A 17,289-nucleotide genomic window follows, 5' to 3' on the forward strand; every position below is an offset into this window, starting at 1 on the left:
AAATAAAAAAAAATCGCATTTCTGCCATCTCTGCTTTTAATTTTTCAATTTTCTTATAGTTCCAAAGCCAAATAGTGAAATAAGACTTTGTGTTGACTACACTCAACTAAATAAAGCTGTGATAAGGCCTTACTTTCCAATGCCAAAAATAGACCTATCACTAGCTTAGATAAAAGAAGCAATTTTTTTCAAAAATTGATGCGAATAAAGGATTTTGTCAGATTAAACTCAGTCATGAAAGTCAGTTCCTCACTTGTATTATGTGTCCATTCGGACGATTTATTTTTAAAAGATTACCTTTTGGTATTTCTTGTGCCCCTGACTATTTTTTTTTTCTTTTTCAAAATTCTATAAAGTTCTAGATGGAATTAGTAATTGTATCTCTCACGTGGACGATGTATTCATTTTTGGAAAAGACAGAAATGAACATGATGCAGCACTTGAAAAAGATTTGTAGCAAAGTTCGTCCAAGATCGCTCGAAAAATTCAAGAAAAAGCGTTTTTGCAGATTAAAGACAGTTTAACAAAAACTCCAACTCTTGCTTACTATGACCACGGTCTTATTTGCTTCAAGCTGACGGTTAAAAGACAAATCTTTTGCTATTATATTTTAAAAATGGTTTCGGAGAAGTGTCTGGTTCGACTAAAATTGAGCCGAGAGGCCCAAATTTTAACCACTTTTTGCAGTATGGGACCATGCTGAGGTCTCAGCAATAACGTTATAAATTAATGTGTCACGGGACCCGATCCATTAATTTGCACGATTCGCAAAACCTTGTTCAGGAAGAAGTTATGAACTGGAAAACCGAGTGACATTTGTCACCAGTTATATAAATTGATACTATAACGGGCGGCACCGAGAGGCTACCCTATTTCAGCTTTTTGTTGAACGAGTTGGATAGCTGTATTGAGATTAAATTAAATTAAATTGGGTGGCGCAACAGTCCGTTGTGAACTAGTGCCTAGTGACTAACAACTCTCAACCATTCCTGTGTGCGAGTACTGTTGTCAGGAATGGAAGGGATCTACAATTATAGCCCGAATCCGAACGGCTAATTTGAGAAAGCACTTTTACATGACAAGAATTACTCTTAAAGGATTTGTCAATTCCTCGCAAGGGGCAGCACCCGCGAAAATAATTTTTTTTTTAAAATTAAAGTGACAGTCAGGTATTGAACCCACTACCCCTTGCATGACAGACCAACGCACTAACCATCATGCAACGGGTACTACACTACACGGGTACTGCTGTATTGAGATAGCTGTCAAAAAATAAAAACAACTTTCAGCTGTTCACAAAAAGCAGGACGATAGTGAATTGATAGGTGCGTAACTATTTAATAAATAAGAGATAACCCTAATCTGTAATCTATGTTAAATTTCCTCTTAGCTCAATTGGAATTCTAAACGATTAATAATTCACGTTCAACAGAAAACTATCCTACAATACAACTTCAACAAACATTTTGTATCTTTTTGTTCATCAACAAAAATACATATTTAAGTTTCTTGAAATTCAACCATGTGTTGAATCAGCTGTTTTGTAACATACCTACATACCCCAGAAACTCTTTGATACATTTGGATTCCTTTTTTGACATCTCAGATGTTTTTGACCAGCTGTTATTTTACACGTTAAACACTTACAAAAAGGTATCCGGATACCCTATCTGTCTGAGATTGATTGATCAAATGCAAAAAAAATAAACATATATCAATCGTTGTCAAATAATCTCAGTTGCCGTTATCAAAGAGTTAACAGGAAGTCTATGGAGTTTTAAGAATACAAGGGTCTGTAATATAGTCAAGGTATAGGGGTCAGTTATAGCTATCATTAGTTTTCATTGTAATTTTTTGACAGGGTAAACTACCTATATTACTCTTGCGAGGAATTTGGAATTTTACGGGTTGAACCTAGCTATTCAATTTTGTTTTACTTAACTTTATAGATAAAACTTTCAACGGCACCTTAAGGCTACGGCAAACGATACCAAAAATTGCTTAATGGTTGTACTATAGAATTTATATGCAAAGCTGTCATTGAAGATAATTTAATTATTTAGACGGAACATTTTTCTCTGACAGAAATCTGTCATTTTAAATGTGTGAAATTGAAACAGAAATCAGTGGGACGATTTGTTTCACTTTTGGATATAACAAATCAGGAAAATGATTTTCCACCCTGAAAATAGAAAAATACATTTTAAGCAAAAACTTCTGCACAGCGAGTGGTTTTATAATTTGATTTAAGTGTGTTTATTACAACTTTTCATATGCAGATGTAAGAAATCTTAACATAAATCGGCTAATGTAACTTAATACTCAATCAATATTGCGTGTGCAGTTTGCCCATCTAGGGCTTTATTAAAGCAATAGAACAAATGCAAATGTGTAACCTGGTAAAGTAAGAGAAGGGTTGGTAAACAAGAAAAAAAAGGAACAAAGTACATAGAAAGAACACGTACAAATTGCTCTTGTAAAATTAATTTTAATTCCAGTGCAGCGTAATTTTTTACCACATCAGACAAAAATTAAGTAATTTAATAAAAAAATATAATATACCTAATACCTATAATATTTTATGGCAATTCTAATTTTTAAAACGTGAACAAAAAAAAGAAAAGAAAATTGATGTTTTGTAATGTTAATAAAATATCTATGTACATTATATACATATTCCTACTTTACCTACATAACTTTTTGGAAACCTCTAAGTTTTTTTTCAATTTGTAGTTTTTAGAGCTTCAGAAAATATTATAAATAACAGGTTTTATGTCAAAACATCGAAAGTTGAAGTAAAAAATAGTATAAATCAACATTTTCATTTCGTGTTAACAATTGGCTTAAAAATAATGAATGTTTTCATCCCAAAATAAAAAAGTTTTGTCTTATGACTCGTTGTTTTTGATTTTTTTGTCATTCAAGGTCATTGTGCGATTAATAAATTTTAGAAAAAAGAAGCTAAATGTCTACTGGCTTCCCAATACCATCGGCACCAGAAGTGCCTAACACAGAATACACACCTGCATCTTCGCCATCATCGTCATCAAGTTCGTTTGGCTCACAATCACAAGCAATACCAATTGGATTTAGAACACTGATTGGAAACGAAAAAGAGGCCACCTCATCGGCCGATGGGGCATCCGCATCAGCTAAAGATTCTGCAAGCGATAAGAGCGAAGAGAAACGCGATGACTCTATGTTTGAGTGTAATATTTGCTTGGACACGGCAAAGGATGCCGTAGTCAGTATGTGTGGGCATTTATTTTGCTGGCCATGTTTGCATCAATGGCTGGAGACACGTCCTACACGTAAACTATGTCCAGTTTGCAAAGCTGCTATAAGCAAGGAAAAAGTTATTCCATTGTATGGCCGTGGCAGCACAAAGCAGGAAGACCCAAGGTATCATTATTTAGTTTGTATCATTACGAATTTTTTTCAATAAAAGAAAAGCGATAAAGATCCTAAATCACAATACAGAAAGTAGAAATATTAATAAAATGAGGTGAAAACCCATTCAACTTAACTACCTTCTGGCCTATTTCAACTAGCGTTAAGATTTTAGTATTTGCATACTCCCAAACATTGTAGGAAGAGCGATAGCATGTTTAATAAACGAGTTCTGCTATTAAGTCTTGTTAGAAAAGTAATGTAGAGTAATGACATATTTATATCGGATATTAGAATCATATAGATTGTTTTCCTATAGCAATTGACAACTTTTAAAAAAATTTGCAAGAAATTAGCTGTTAACAAAAGTTTGTGTTTTATTTTACGACGATATTTATGTACCATTTATAAATTATTGTAAAATATTAAATCTAATTAAGATTTACATACAGTTGTGTTCATAAAAATAGCAGTGCTAGTCACATTTTATTAGGTTGTCAATTATTTAAATAACGGAAATTCGTATACAAAAAAATATTATGTTATTTGATCTAACGGTCTTCCGTTTTCATATTAGGGACTTTAAGCTTAAAGTTATACTCTACTTTTCCCGGTGAACACACATTAGTAAGTTCATAAAAATAGCAGTGGTTTTGATTTTATAATTAAAAAGTGTTAAAAAAACTTTTTTTTTATTTTTTTCGTTAAGTAAATGTTTTAATATTTAAAGTTTTAAGTATTTGTAACATACTAGCATATAAAAAATTAATACATATAAGCTCAATAGTAAAAAATGGGATGAGCAAGACAATGCACCGAAGAAATTCGAAAACTTATTAGAAAACAGCGTTTCGAGGGAAAAACCTACGAAAATATTCAAGACATTCTAAAATACGGCATACTATCCACGGTACACTATAAAAACAGTAAAGCATGGTGGAGGAAAAATTATGATATGGGCTTGCTTTTCATATTACGTGGTGGGGCCTATTTATCCCATGGGGGGTATAGGGGATGCAACCGAGTATGTAAAAATTCTCGAGGAGGTCATGTTATCCTTTGCTGAAGAGGAAATGCCGTTGGTTTGGGTATACCAACAAGACTATGACCCAAAGCATACGTCAAAAAAGGGCAAAACCGTTGTTTGCGCAGAAGAAGTTATCCGTTATGGAGTGGCCCGCTCAATTCCCCGACCTTAACCCCATCGCAGATTTGTGGGTGGTTGTTAAGAACGCAGTTCATAAAGCAAAACCCTAGAATTCGAAAAAATTGTGGGAAGCAGTGCATGATTCGTGGAACGGAATACCAGTCGAGAGGTGTCAGGTTTTAGTGGACTCGGTGCCACGTAAATGCGAAGCATCATAAAAAACAATGGTTATGCAACAAAGAACTAATTGTAAGCTAACATTATATGTATTCTTTCATATAACTTATTGAAGTTTTTCTTACTTCTTACATAATAAACCTAGGACTTTGTCATGCACTGCTATTTTTATGAACAGCCATATATTTGAAAACGGTTTTTACTGTGACAAAGCTAACAGTAAAAAATCGATAATTTTTATTTTTTGTTATTATGAACAAATATTTTAGTTTGTTATTAGAAGTTTAATGAAATATATTATGACGGTGATATTGAAGGCCTTTATGTTTTATTTACAGAGCACTGCTATTTTTATGAACACAACTGTACATGGGTCAGTAACATAAAATCAGTTGCAAATTTGTATAAAAGTCTTCTTTTGAAATTCGAAAACGTTGAACAAATCTATAATTGTTTAAATTATTTTATAACAATAAGCAAGAAAGGTTACTTTATCTATCTTAGCAATGGTTTTGACGATATTACTTTGACGAATATTGTATATTATTGAAACTTCAAGCTGATATTTAAGTTTTTGAAATATCTCAAATGCTTTGCATTTTATACACAAAAAAAGTTGCCAACGCCTTATTAAAACACCCGATAAATTACCGTTTTTATGTGTTTTGCCATAATTTTGGGAATATGATGCTCTTTTTTGTACGAGGCATTAAAATATATTGCTCTAAAAAAATGTATTTAGCTCTCACTTGAATAAAAACAAGCTTAAAAGCCTTGCGCTATGGTTACTTACATTTTTTTATTTTGAGAAGGCTTTCTCCAAATTAAAAAAAAAAACATGTAATACCAACAATAATGAATGTTAGAAACTGAAACTAATGTTTATAACTCACTTAATATTTTGAAAATTATTTTCTTCATTCCAGAAACAAGGTCCCACCCAGGCCAGCTGGTCAGCGAACTGAACCTGAACATCAGCAAGGTTTTCAAGGATTTGGATTCGGTGATGGTTTTCATATGTCTTTCGGCATTGGCGCTTTTCCTTTCGGCTACTTTGCGTCTTCATTTAACTTTGGTGAACCAAGACCGGCCGGTAAATAGATTTTGATAACGTTAATACTTTAAATATTAAATATGTATGTTTTCAGCAAATCGTGGAACCACACAGTACGAAGACGAACAGCAGTTGTCCAAATTATTTTTATATTTAGCATTTTTGTGCATTGCATGGCTTTTATTTGCCTAGCGAGGTTATGTTTTCAATTTTCGGTTGTCAAACATTAGAGTTCGCATTCAAAAGATAATATGTAATCATAATAAATTCTTTATAAACATAAACTTATACATAAATAAACGTTTTAAATGGGAAAACAAGTAGCTATCGAGAGCAACAATCCCAAGTACATTAAACAAATATAAATAATAACAAAAGATAATTATTGGAACTTATTTTCACTAATACTTTTCATTTTTGATTGAAAAGTAGTGGTGTTACATTCATATCCATTTTGATTCAGCGATTTAAATAAAAAGCAACCACCAATACCACTAATGGGATGCTTCATGTTGTTTGTGGCTTAGGCCAGTTGGCAAATGTTTTGTACATTACATTCAAACATTTTATAGAACCAAACATGCTGAGTGCTATCGTCGGCGAAAAATTAATTGGATTAGCTGACAGGGTATCATTTATAAAAATGACGCAGAGGGTCGAATACAAAACGGAGCACTGGCATTTATGTGGGTTTCAGACTTACAAACTAAAAACCTTCCAACAGAACTTATGTTGAACAGTTCGAAAGATAGCCCGAGGGAGAAGATTCACCTTTTTTGAGGATTGGCGGAATAATTTCTGTTTTCTTATTACCCTGAATTGGATATATAAAAAAGCATAAGTGGTTTTGCTATCGAGGAAGAACACACCTCTTTGGATTTATGAAAGTGTAGGTAATCTCGTCACAATACTAAAAAGAGGCTAAGAAACGACCCACACTGACAACATCCCATCCCGTCTGTCGATTTGTCTTGCTTAAAAGTTTGTCTATATGTACTCGTATCAATTTTTACCAAATTTGCGTACTATTTTTTGTAGATTTTATTTTTTATGAAAAAATGGACTGTTGGATTATTATATGTATTAAAATTACCGAATATCGAAAACAATATTTTCTGTGAAATAAAATAAGTTTGAAGCCAATATTTTTAATTTTTGAAAAGCTATTTGAGTCAAAAGTAAATTTTACCAACTTTTGTTAAATTTTTTTAGGTTTTAAATTTTTTGTACAAAAACTGTCAATTGGATTTTTTTCAAAATTTTACTGAATGTTGACAACAATTTTTTTGAAAGATAAAAGTAAATTAAAGCCAATAAAGTCGAAAGTTAATTTTTACCAACTTTTATTCATTTTTTTTTTTTTGTAAAAAAACGATTTTTCTCAACATTTTTCAGAATGTTGAAAACAATATTTCTTATAAGATAAAATATGTTTGAAGCCTAAATTTCAAGTTTTTGAAAAGATATTTGAATCAATATTCAATTTTTACCAACTTTGAGTAAATTTTTTTTTCGATTTTGTTTTTTTTTTTTGAAAGATAAAAGTAGTTTAAAGCCAATATCTACAATTTTTGAAAAGATATTTAAGTCGAAAATCAATTTTTACCAACTATTATACATTTTTTTAGGTTTTTATTTTCTGAAAAAAAAAACTGTCCCTTCGATTTTTCTCAAAATTTGTCCTAATGTTGAAAACAATATTTCTTATAAGTAAAAATTAGTTAGAAGCTATATCTCAAATTTTTTAAAAGATTTTGAGTGGAAAATCATTTTCTACCAACTTTTTTTTAATTTTTTTTTCGGTTCTTCATTTTTTGTAAAAAAAAATGTCAATTGGATTTTTTTCAAAATTTTACTGAATGTTGACAACAATTTTTTTGAAAGATAAAAGTAAATTAAAGCCAATATCTCTAAGTTTTGAAAAGATATTTGAGTCGAAAGTTAATTTTTACCAACTTTTATTCATTTTTTTTTGTAAAAAAAACGATTTTTCTCAACATTTTTCAGAATGTTGAAAACAATATTTCTTATAAGATAAAATAAGTTTGAAGTCTTAATTTCAAGTTTTTGAAAAGATATTTTAATCGATATTCAATTTTTAGGAACTTTGAGTAATGTTTTTTTATAAAAAAAAAAATATCAATTCGATTTTTCTCAAAATTTTATCAGTTGTCAAAAACATTATTCTTCGTTGCACAAAATTGTTTTGGAGATGAAATCATATTTTAGTCGTAAAATTTTGGAGGTGACAATTTTTTTTTCAGTTTTTTTTTTTTGATTTATAAAAAAACCGTTAAATGGTTTTTTTTCAAAAAATATACTTCTTTGATATCACGTTACAGTATATTTTATAAAATATAATTCAAGTCTCTAGCGTTCTTGGTTTTTAAGATATTTAGGGTTAATCAAAATGTTCACCTTTTTTTCAAACTGCTATGGTAAAAAAACCACCCACGCAATTTCTTTGAGAGACCTTTCTGCCTTATTATCTGTATAAAAAAAATTATTTGAAATAGATATCTCTTCTGGTACTTGAGCTATGGACGACGAAAAAAACGTCGTGAACGCACGCAGACATCTTTTTAAAAATCTTTTATTTCGACTCTAGGGACCTTGAAACGTCGAGAAGTGTCAAAAAAACCATTTGACAAATCGGACCCATTACAATAACTTCCTATGGGAAGTTAATAAGAAAAAAAAATTGGTCCCATAGAAATATTAACATTCTTAAAAGCTGGGGAGCGATCAATAGAAATACATAATTGAGTGTCATTGACAACAATCGTGTGAACGTGTGAAGTTCGTTGCTAGACGCTCTTACATGTCACGTAAAAATGCAAGATGATAATACTTGGCAGACACGCCACCATTTGTTCTCACAGCAAACTAAATTATTCAATTTTTGTACGTACTTGGGCAGTAAAGCCACTTAATACTTTTATGCCTTCATAGCAAATCAAATCCTTCGATTGAAAGCGAACAATTTTGAAATTATTCACAAAACCATTATAATTCAAAAGGTACAAATTTGAAGATAAAGAGATGTTCTATTTGGACGTCAAAGTTTCTTTATCTAAATGTTACACTTTAAAATCTCAAACGTTCTCGTAAGAAAAAAAATCTAAAGCGTTATCTACATAATTAATATTTTATTTTTTATAATTGTTTAACTTCTCATCGAAATTACATTAAAATATTTTAAAAGCAATTGATTTAAATGTATTTTTTATTGTTTTGTTTAAATTAAAATTGTAAGTCCGATAGATTAATAGGGTCTTGACCTATTTCCTCCGTCATTTCGCATGGGTCCACCTCCACTGTTTCCATCACGGCGGTTGTTACCTCTCATGCCACCACCGCCACCTCCGGAGCCACCACTGAAGCGGTTAAATCCACCACCGCCTCCACCACCGCCGCCGTTCCTATCTCCTCCTCTGCTTTGATAACCACGGTCTCCACCGTAACCACCTCCACCACCGCCGCTTCCCATGTCAGATCCACCACCTCCACCTTCGTTTCCTTTAGGTGTCTTGCATCTTGAATTTCAAAGTTTTTTTTTTAATAAAGATTCATCTTAAAGTCTAAATGTTTTTTTACCTATTGCACTCGTTTCTCCAAGCAAAGTTAGTATTACTACAGCTCGAACATTTCCAGTCTCCATCTCTTTGTGGCATTCCTGGGGCTCCACCGCCACCACCTCCGCCCCGACCGCCCATACGACCACCTTGGTCTCCTCCGCGACCACCTCCTCCTCGTCCTGAGTCACCACCGAAATCATTTCCACCGCGATCAAAGCCTCGACCACCACGATCACCACCAAATCCACCTCCTCCACCGCCTCCGCCACCACGAGGTCCTCCGCGCCCACCTCCAAAACCGCCGCCACCGCGACCTCCACCACCAGATTTACTCCAGTTATTTTGTCTTTGTGCAAGTGAAACTTTAATAATACATCCATTGAAGTCGCGTCCGTCGAACCATGAAATCGCCGACTGAGCTGCGTTTGTGTCGTCATATGTTACAGTTGCTTCACCTTTCGACTCTCCCGTTTCCTTATGTTTGTACAACCAGATCTTTGGCTTCATTGTCCTTTTATCTTTCTGTTTTTAATTAAAATTTTATATTTCAAAAATTGCACTTTTAAAAGAAAAACAAATTTAACTAACCTTAATAATGCCGATTGCACCAAAAAATGTTTCAATCTCCATTTCAGTGGCACTAGGATCCATTCCGGATATAAAAATAGTATCCTCTTGGGTTACCATATCACCACTACCACCACCACCACCACCGCTGCTACCACCACCTCCATAGCCGCCTCCTAGAATTGTAGATGTGTTAGATATTGCAACATTTGACTATATATCTTTAAAAAATAATCTTATTTTTCTTAAAGTACCTAAACTTTAATACATTAATCGCACCCTAAGTTAAATGCGTAGAAAATTTGTTTGACATATAAGATGTATGTTTTAGGAACGGTCAGTTTTATATAATCATATAGTTTGAATCTGTAATGATTTATATTTTTACCGCTGAACGTCGAGAAGATGCAGTTGCATGCAACAATTTTGTATCAGTACTATTACAAACTCAATCTTTACTCATTTTTTACCGGTTAACCTTTTTTAAGAGTCTTATTAGAAACATCGTAATATTTAACATTTGGGGGAAATCATCGTCATTTCGCCAAAATATACCATTTTGATAGAATTGTTACCAAAATTAATACTTAAAATTTTCCTGCACTAGAAAAGGACTTACAACAAAACAAAAGTACTCTTGACACACTAATAAATAGATGCGGTATGTTATTTACGACGAAGAGTCAAATAATTGTGGGGTATATAATGTATGCAATGCATTATCAATTTTGTTTACGTATTTAAGCATTTAATTAATTGTATTTTTCTATTCCAAATCACACCAAACCTTCTTTTGGTAATATGTATTAAATATTGTTAATGATTGGTTTAAAAAATATATAAAATTCTTGCCAGTAGATCCAAATAGTGCTCAGACTAGCAGGTAAATTGCATCTATTTATTAACATGGAATAATATTTAATAAGTTTTCTACATACATAAAGACGAAGGTAGTTTACTAAATTCTGGAACCCAACACGACAGATACAAATAATTTTGTACTCGACTTCGATTTTTTCTTTTAAAGAGCGATTGAAAAGACGAAATTAAATGTTCGTTTTTATTCTCAATTATATCGTTTTCCTGTAATTTTATCATTTTATCTTTGTCAGTATAAAAAAAATAAAGAAAATCTAGTTTATCTTCCAAAAGAAACTAAATTTTCATTTTGAAGACAAAATTTGCTTGGAAACTGAATACAAAGTTAATTTATGTAGATTATAGAGTTTCGATTCTTTTTGAAGTATAAACTTGGTTGAAATATTAAACTTAAAAAAATATCAAACCTAAACAGTTGTTTACATTTAATTTGCTGTGCCACCGTAAACTAAACAAAACTAAAACGTTTCGTTTACACTAACACACTTTTTATTCAAGAAGAACCATTTATCAGCACAAACAAAACTTGGGCCACAATTTCATAAGTCGACCGAGCGGCTAGTTTGGTTCATTTACTCGATGATTGCCTTGACAATTGTCACATTTTTAAGATGGTTTTATCTTGCAAAATAATTTTAAAGTCATTTTATTTACCATATTGGCTTTTAGTAAATGTTTAAGAGTGCCCGTGGACTAAATATCTTTGTGGAATTGCAAACCATTCCAATTTCTTACGACTACAGTTAAATTTAGGTGCCTTAAATATAAAGAAAATTAGTAATTTTAGCTACAATCAAAATACACTGGTCAACGAGGTTATGTAGGTTAGTGGCAATCCGCCTATTTTTTTTTTCCAAAATTGTTGATGGCTCTAGTTCAAATTCCATTTCAACATCAATTCTATCACGTAAAATTTTTCAGATTAATTGAGACTATGTAATTCATGATTTTCCAAATCTACAATCCCTTACTCCAATATTCCGTTAAGACTTAACAGTATCTTATACCTTACCAGCCATTCACAAACCTTTAAACAACCCTTAAACGAAATCTGATTCGGGATCAGTTTTAACTCTAAACGAATTATTCAAAAACAGAAAGGAATTAAATTTAAGGTTACACAAAGCTTCCGTCGATAGAGTCAAATGAAGACCCCTACTAATTTAATAATTAATGAGAAATCGCGAAAAATAAATGAGATACAGACACGATTTAAACTGTTTCTAGAAGATACAAATTCGTACTTTGCAAAATCATTATACAATTTATTTGTAACCCTTTGTTCCAGAAGATGTCAATTACATTTCCAGAAGATGTCAATTACATTTCGCACAAATGGATTTGTTTTTTGTGATGAAAGTACTAAGTTTCTGGTTATACAGAGAACCCAATAGAAAACAAAGGATTAATAGTTATGTTGTGTTTTAACTTAGCTTTAAAAAACAATCTTAATCCTTCAATAAAAGTATTACCTTGTCTGTACAATAGAAACAAAAAAACGTTCATTTGTCGACCATTGTATTTTTTTTATGTGGATTTATTTAATAATAACTTATAATAAAATATAATATATTTATAAAATATATTATATAATAATAAAATGTTGACACGATTTAGTGCCGAAGATATTCGGAAAAGCTAAAAACTAAAGCCATATCAACACCAGTTTATTTTTAAGCACGTATATTCGATTATTAATCGTAATTAAATGTCGTAATGAATCATCTATTAGTGTTTTTTTTATATAAAGTATAGAATATGGTAAAGAAGCAAGTGTACAGTATAGAACAGCCAGCTTAACAGTACTTGCCTATGTGAACCCACCGTAAGACTCTTCCAAACAACACGAAACATACTGTTACACAAGGTTCAACATGGACGTTCTCATTTATCGACATTACCATATGAATAATATTAACAGAGAATACGTTGTCGTCGACGAACGTACACATCTCATTAATTTGAAAGAGCTTTTAATGGTGGAAAAAACTTAAATTATCGCAATATAACATTCTACTCCAAACAAAATACGGCCCAACCATTTTATTTCTATGAAAGAATATTTCATTAAAATTACTTTAAGTATTATTTGTCATAAAACGAAGACGTTAGTGATTTACATCAAAAAGTGGGAAATATTTTGATTGTATTTTCCATTTTTGTTTTGCCTAAAATATGCCAATATTAAATTCTTCACGATTTACAAAAAAAAAAATTACTTATAAAGGATTATAATTTATTTATTTAATATTATATTCGAAAAGATATTAAAACTATACTTTACTCTGAAGCGAATCGCTTGTATATTTTACCTTTATTGTAGCCGTCCTTGTTGCCGCCTCCAGCTCTAGAATATACATTGAATACTCATTTAAATGCATAAAAGATTTTTGTATACACAAGCAAGTACCGTAGAAAGTTGTTGATGTAGTGTAGATGGGGAGAGGAATTATTATAAACCTTAAAGAACTTTACTCTTTGTTTAAATAAAATACCTTTTTTTAACAAAACAAAATATACATACGTTAATAAACCTTTTAAAAAATAACTTCATAGTTTACCATTGCTTTTCTTCTATTATTTCTTTTAAACTATTGCTTTACCAAATAACCAAATACACATTTAAAATTCCTTTTGTACCAGCAGTTTGATTTTTAATTTAATTTACCACATGAATAATTTTTGCTTCTCAACTTCACTTGCCTTTTGTTTGCAGTATTGTAATTTGTTAAGTTAATTACTTTTTAAAGTTTTTTTTTATATATATTAATATCCCTTCAGGAAAACATTTTCTAAATATAACTTATTCTGGTTAATAAATTGCATTTGTTGGAATTAAAACAAAAATTATCTTAAAGATTAATTTTAACCATAGTAATCTGCATTCATTAATAAACTTTAATACTTTTCTTAAAATCTACATTGTTAGTTTAGAATATCAACGTTGGTGTTGATTTGTTAAACTATTTTATTAAAATAAATATTTTGATGACAATAGTATACCACATCTGAAATAAAATTATACATTCCAGAACCCCAGTGCATAAGTTTTTTGAGAAGACAACTCTCTGATTTAATATATTGAACATCGAAAGAACTTTTGGGAGTATCCCACACGCTCCGAGTTCCAATTCCATGTGCAAGCTTAAGTCTCCCAGTTATAATTTAATTAATTTTCAACAACAATTCTTTTCCTAAACTCGTAGAGGTCATTCTTGTTGGAAACGAAATCTGGGGAGTCATTCCGTAATTTTCAAAACGATTATCATTAACGATATCGTCAATATTTGCTTCACGTAACTCTGTCACTAGCATCTCGTCTATCGTTTTGAGTATAAGATAACTTAAATGTCAAAATGAACTCAACGAAAGATAATGCTTGTTCGATAACTTTAAAATGATATTAAACTTGGTTTTTGTCTATAGGGTTGTGAAAATTTGCAACAAATTGCTTTTTACCAAACTTACCAACTTATTTGGTGGTGTTTAATTGTTACTGTTTTTTCTACTATAATTTCAACATCTAAGTTATTTATGTCTGATATCATTGACATTATAAAAGGCCTCTTTTAAAAAACTTTGAACAAAAGTATGATAGTTTAGATTATTTTACAACAAATGAGAAAGAAAAAACAAAAATGCTTATATATAGGTTGTAAGAGATAGAGGTCTCTTAATTGTCTCCATTTTATCATTTTATTTTTGTTTTCTGAGTTTTAATTTTCAAAACTCAATTATTTGACGATTATTGTCTTACGTGAAGTGCGAGTCAAAACGCTATCGTTTGACGATACTCGTTTTACGGAATGACCCTCCTGAATAAATCTAAGGATCAAAATCAAAGTAAAAATTAAAAAAAAAAAAAGGAAATAATTACATGTGCTCTTCCAAATCCATTGGGTTTCAACAATACAATAATGCTCGGCAGAGTTTGATTTAATGATTAACATAAACTTTATTATAACGCTCTTGAAAACCCAATTCTATCAAATTCATTATCCCTTTTAACTTTATAAATAAAATTGATGTGTTTCGTATCAAAAAAATTATTCACAATAATAATACCATTCATAGTCGATCACCAAATGTCTAGTTGATGGTCATAATACCAGTTCAATTTTTTCATATCTATCAAATATCACTTGATGTGGCTGAGAAGCTGCTTTAATTGACGATTTCAACAAGAAATTTAGAAAAACTCCTAATGGAACGCTGATTTACCACCCCAAATTCGAAAATTGTGTTACTATTACCTCGTATAGATGGAAAATTGAATCAGAAATCAGCTCCGTGGATACCTGAATAGTATCGTATCGAAAATATGTTTTTGTTTGTGTACAATGAATCGACAAAATGACGAATTTACTTTTGAGAACTTATAGCTGAGCCAGATTGTCATTTCAATTCCATTTAAATTGATATACCTGGATTGAAATCTCGAATCCTTAATAACTGATAACAGTGGTATATAACTCTCAATGCCAACAACCCTAGTATGGAATGCGGTGCGTTTAGGTTAAAGGCCAAAGGGTATATATTTGGGATGTTATTTAAATTTGAGCATGACAGACTTAGATTTCCAAAGAAAAACCCCTGATGCTTCAAAAAAGCATGGTGTGGATTCTATTATTATTGAAAATAAAACATTTGGAATTAAAAGCAACTAAACTGGTGTATTTTTACTTTTTTTCTATTAATTTAAATTAATCGAGGTGGGAAATAAAATGTTTAACAAATGTACACCTAGTAAAAATACGTAGTTGGGTCTATAATGATAAAATGTACAAATGAACGGGTACAATAGACGCTTTTCTTTAAGCTTAGAGCAAGGAACTGAACTGTCGAAAAAGAGCAATGTTTATTTGTTAGTTCATACATATCGCACTCCGCTTGTACTTGCTCTTTCAATTAGAAGTAGTTTGGAGTGAAGTGACCGAGCAAACAGAGTATAAAGTTAAGCGCAGATAACTTCATGTTTATCTGATAAATAATTTGTGGTAGAGTTAGCCAATGTGTTAAGTTGTATTTCGCTAGTGAGTTTATATAGTTTTAAACCGACGTATAGTATATTTGTTTATAAAATGTCTATTATTTAGAATCATCGCGTTACCAGATTTATAACAATACATAGACATAAAATTACATTTTTTAAAAATATTTATCTCCCCGGATAAAAACCGACATACTTTCCTTTGGATGCAACCTATTTTGTATATTAATTTAATTTGATATTGAATAATATTTACTTAGCTAAAGATATATTTTGACATAAAACTTAACACTACACATACCTAGTTGTGTTCATGAAATATATAAATGCAAATTCTACTTTTATTTACCAAGAAGTTGAAAAGCAAAAATTTAACTAACCATTTACAGAGTAATTTTTTTAATTCGTGTTTACAAATAAACTAAATTTTAACTTTTTCGTAGTTTTCTCTTCTCAGAATACACTTTTAAAATGGTCTTAGCTTGTGACTTGTAATATTTTTTTATGGGAAAAATAAGAAACCAAGGATAGAAAACATGTATGTACATACCCGTAGCCGCCGCCGCCACCACCTCCGCTTCGGTCGTTCCAACTACCACCGCCACCACGGCCTCCTCCTCCTGATTCAACCAAAATGTTCAAGAAAAAAGTTGTTTTAAAAAAGAACATGTATTTTTTATACAATGTAATTTTTAATTACCTCCTTGACTTGGTTTATTGAACGATGGCGGCGGTTCATTGTAGCCACCACCATTTTTCGGTGGTTGTTGAAAGTTTGGCGGAGGAACAGAAAAATTGTTATAACCTCCACCGCCACCGCCGCCTCCGCCATAATTTCCTCCTGCAAATTAATAAATAATTACTTATCGAATATTTCGAACATTAAAAACACAATTTTTCACTTACGATCCATCACGTATTTAGTTTTTTTGATTTAATTGAACACAAATTAGAGAAAAACTCTAAGAAAATTCGCAATTTTCTGCTCTTTAATCTTTACAACACGCGTCCAACGCCGCACAATTTTGGAAAAGAAGTGAGCTAAAATGGCGAAAACAAAAGCGATGCAAGCAAATGCTGAATTGCTGATTATGATTAACCGCCATTTTCTTTGATATGTTTTTTGATGACAGATGGTATCTTAAGCAGCATTCACATGAGCTCGACCAACGAACGACGAATGACTTACAAAATGTGAGTTCATATACGTTTGAAGACATATTTCAACACAAATTCTTAACTATTTCTATTTGATTTATGATGCATACTTATACTTTTCAATAACATTTATTAATAAATTTAAGAAAACAAATTTATTCGTCGCGAAAAAAATTGAAGTAGATACGAACTGTCAAACTTTATTCGCGTTCCACATTATCCACACTCGCAACGAATAAAATAATCGCGCGTACTTAACCTACAAAACTCATTCTTGTTTTGGTTTCGGTGATCAAAGTCAAACTTTATTCGCGACGAATTAAAAACTCTCATGTGAAAAAAATGTCAA

At 31.3% G+C, this 17,289-nt stretch overlaps 2 protein-coding genes across 2 annotated transcripts; one reads left to right on the plus strand and one right to left on the minus strand.

The window, feature by feature from the left end:
• The first annotated feature begins 2,377 nt into the window (after positions 1-2,377).
• Positions 2,378-6,150, plus strand: LOC129947179 (E3 ubiquitin-protein ligase RNF185-like). Its single transcript, XM_056057627.1, has 4 exons — positions 2,378-2,535; positions 2,926-3,402; positions 5,641-5,807; positions 5,863-6,150. The coding sequence occupies exons 2-4, from the start codon at positions 2,966-2,968 to the stop codon at positions 5,958-5,960; spliced, it is 702 nt and encodes a 233-aa protein (XP_055913602.1). The 5' UTR covers positions 2,378-2,535; positions 2,926-2,965; the 3' UTR covers positions 5,961-6,150.
• A 2,747-nt stretch (positions 6,151-8,897) lies between these two features.
• Positions 8,898-16,846, minus strand: LOC129945772 (RNA-binding protein cabeza). Its single transcript, XM_056055692.1, has 7 exons — positions 16,689-16,846; positions 16,483-16,623; positions 16,333-16,402; positions 13,105-13,139; positions 9,935-10,089; positions 9,366-9,868; positions 8,898-9,304 (listed from the first exon to the last, which is right to left on the minus strand). The coding sequence occupies exons 1-7, from the start codon at positions 16,693-16,695 to the stop codon at positions 9,034-9,036; spliced, it is 1,182 nt and encodes a 393-aa protein (XP_055911667.1). The 5' UTR covers positions 16,696-16,846; the 3' UTR covers positions 8,898-9,033.
• Positions 16,847-17,289: the final 443 nt, after the last annotated feature.

The sequence above is a fragment of the Eupeodes corollae genome, chromosome 2 (genome assembly GCF_945859685.1).
Source record: "Eupeodes corollae chromosome 2, idEupCoro1.1, whole genome shotgun sequence".
NCBI classification, from domain to species: domain Eukaryota; kingdom Metazoa; phylum Arthropoda; class Insecta; order Diptera; family Syrphidae; genus Eupeodes; species Eupeodes corollae.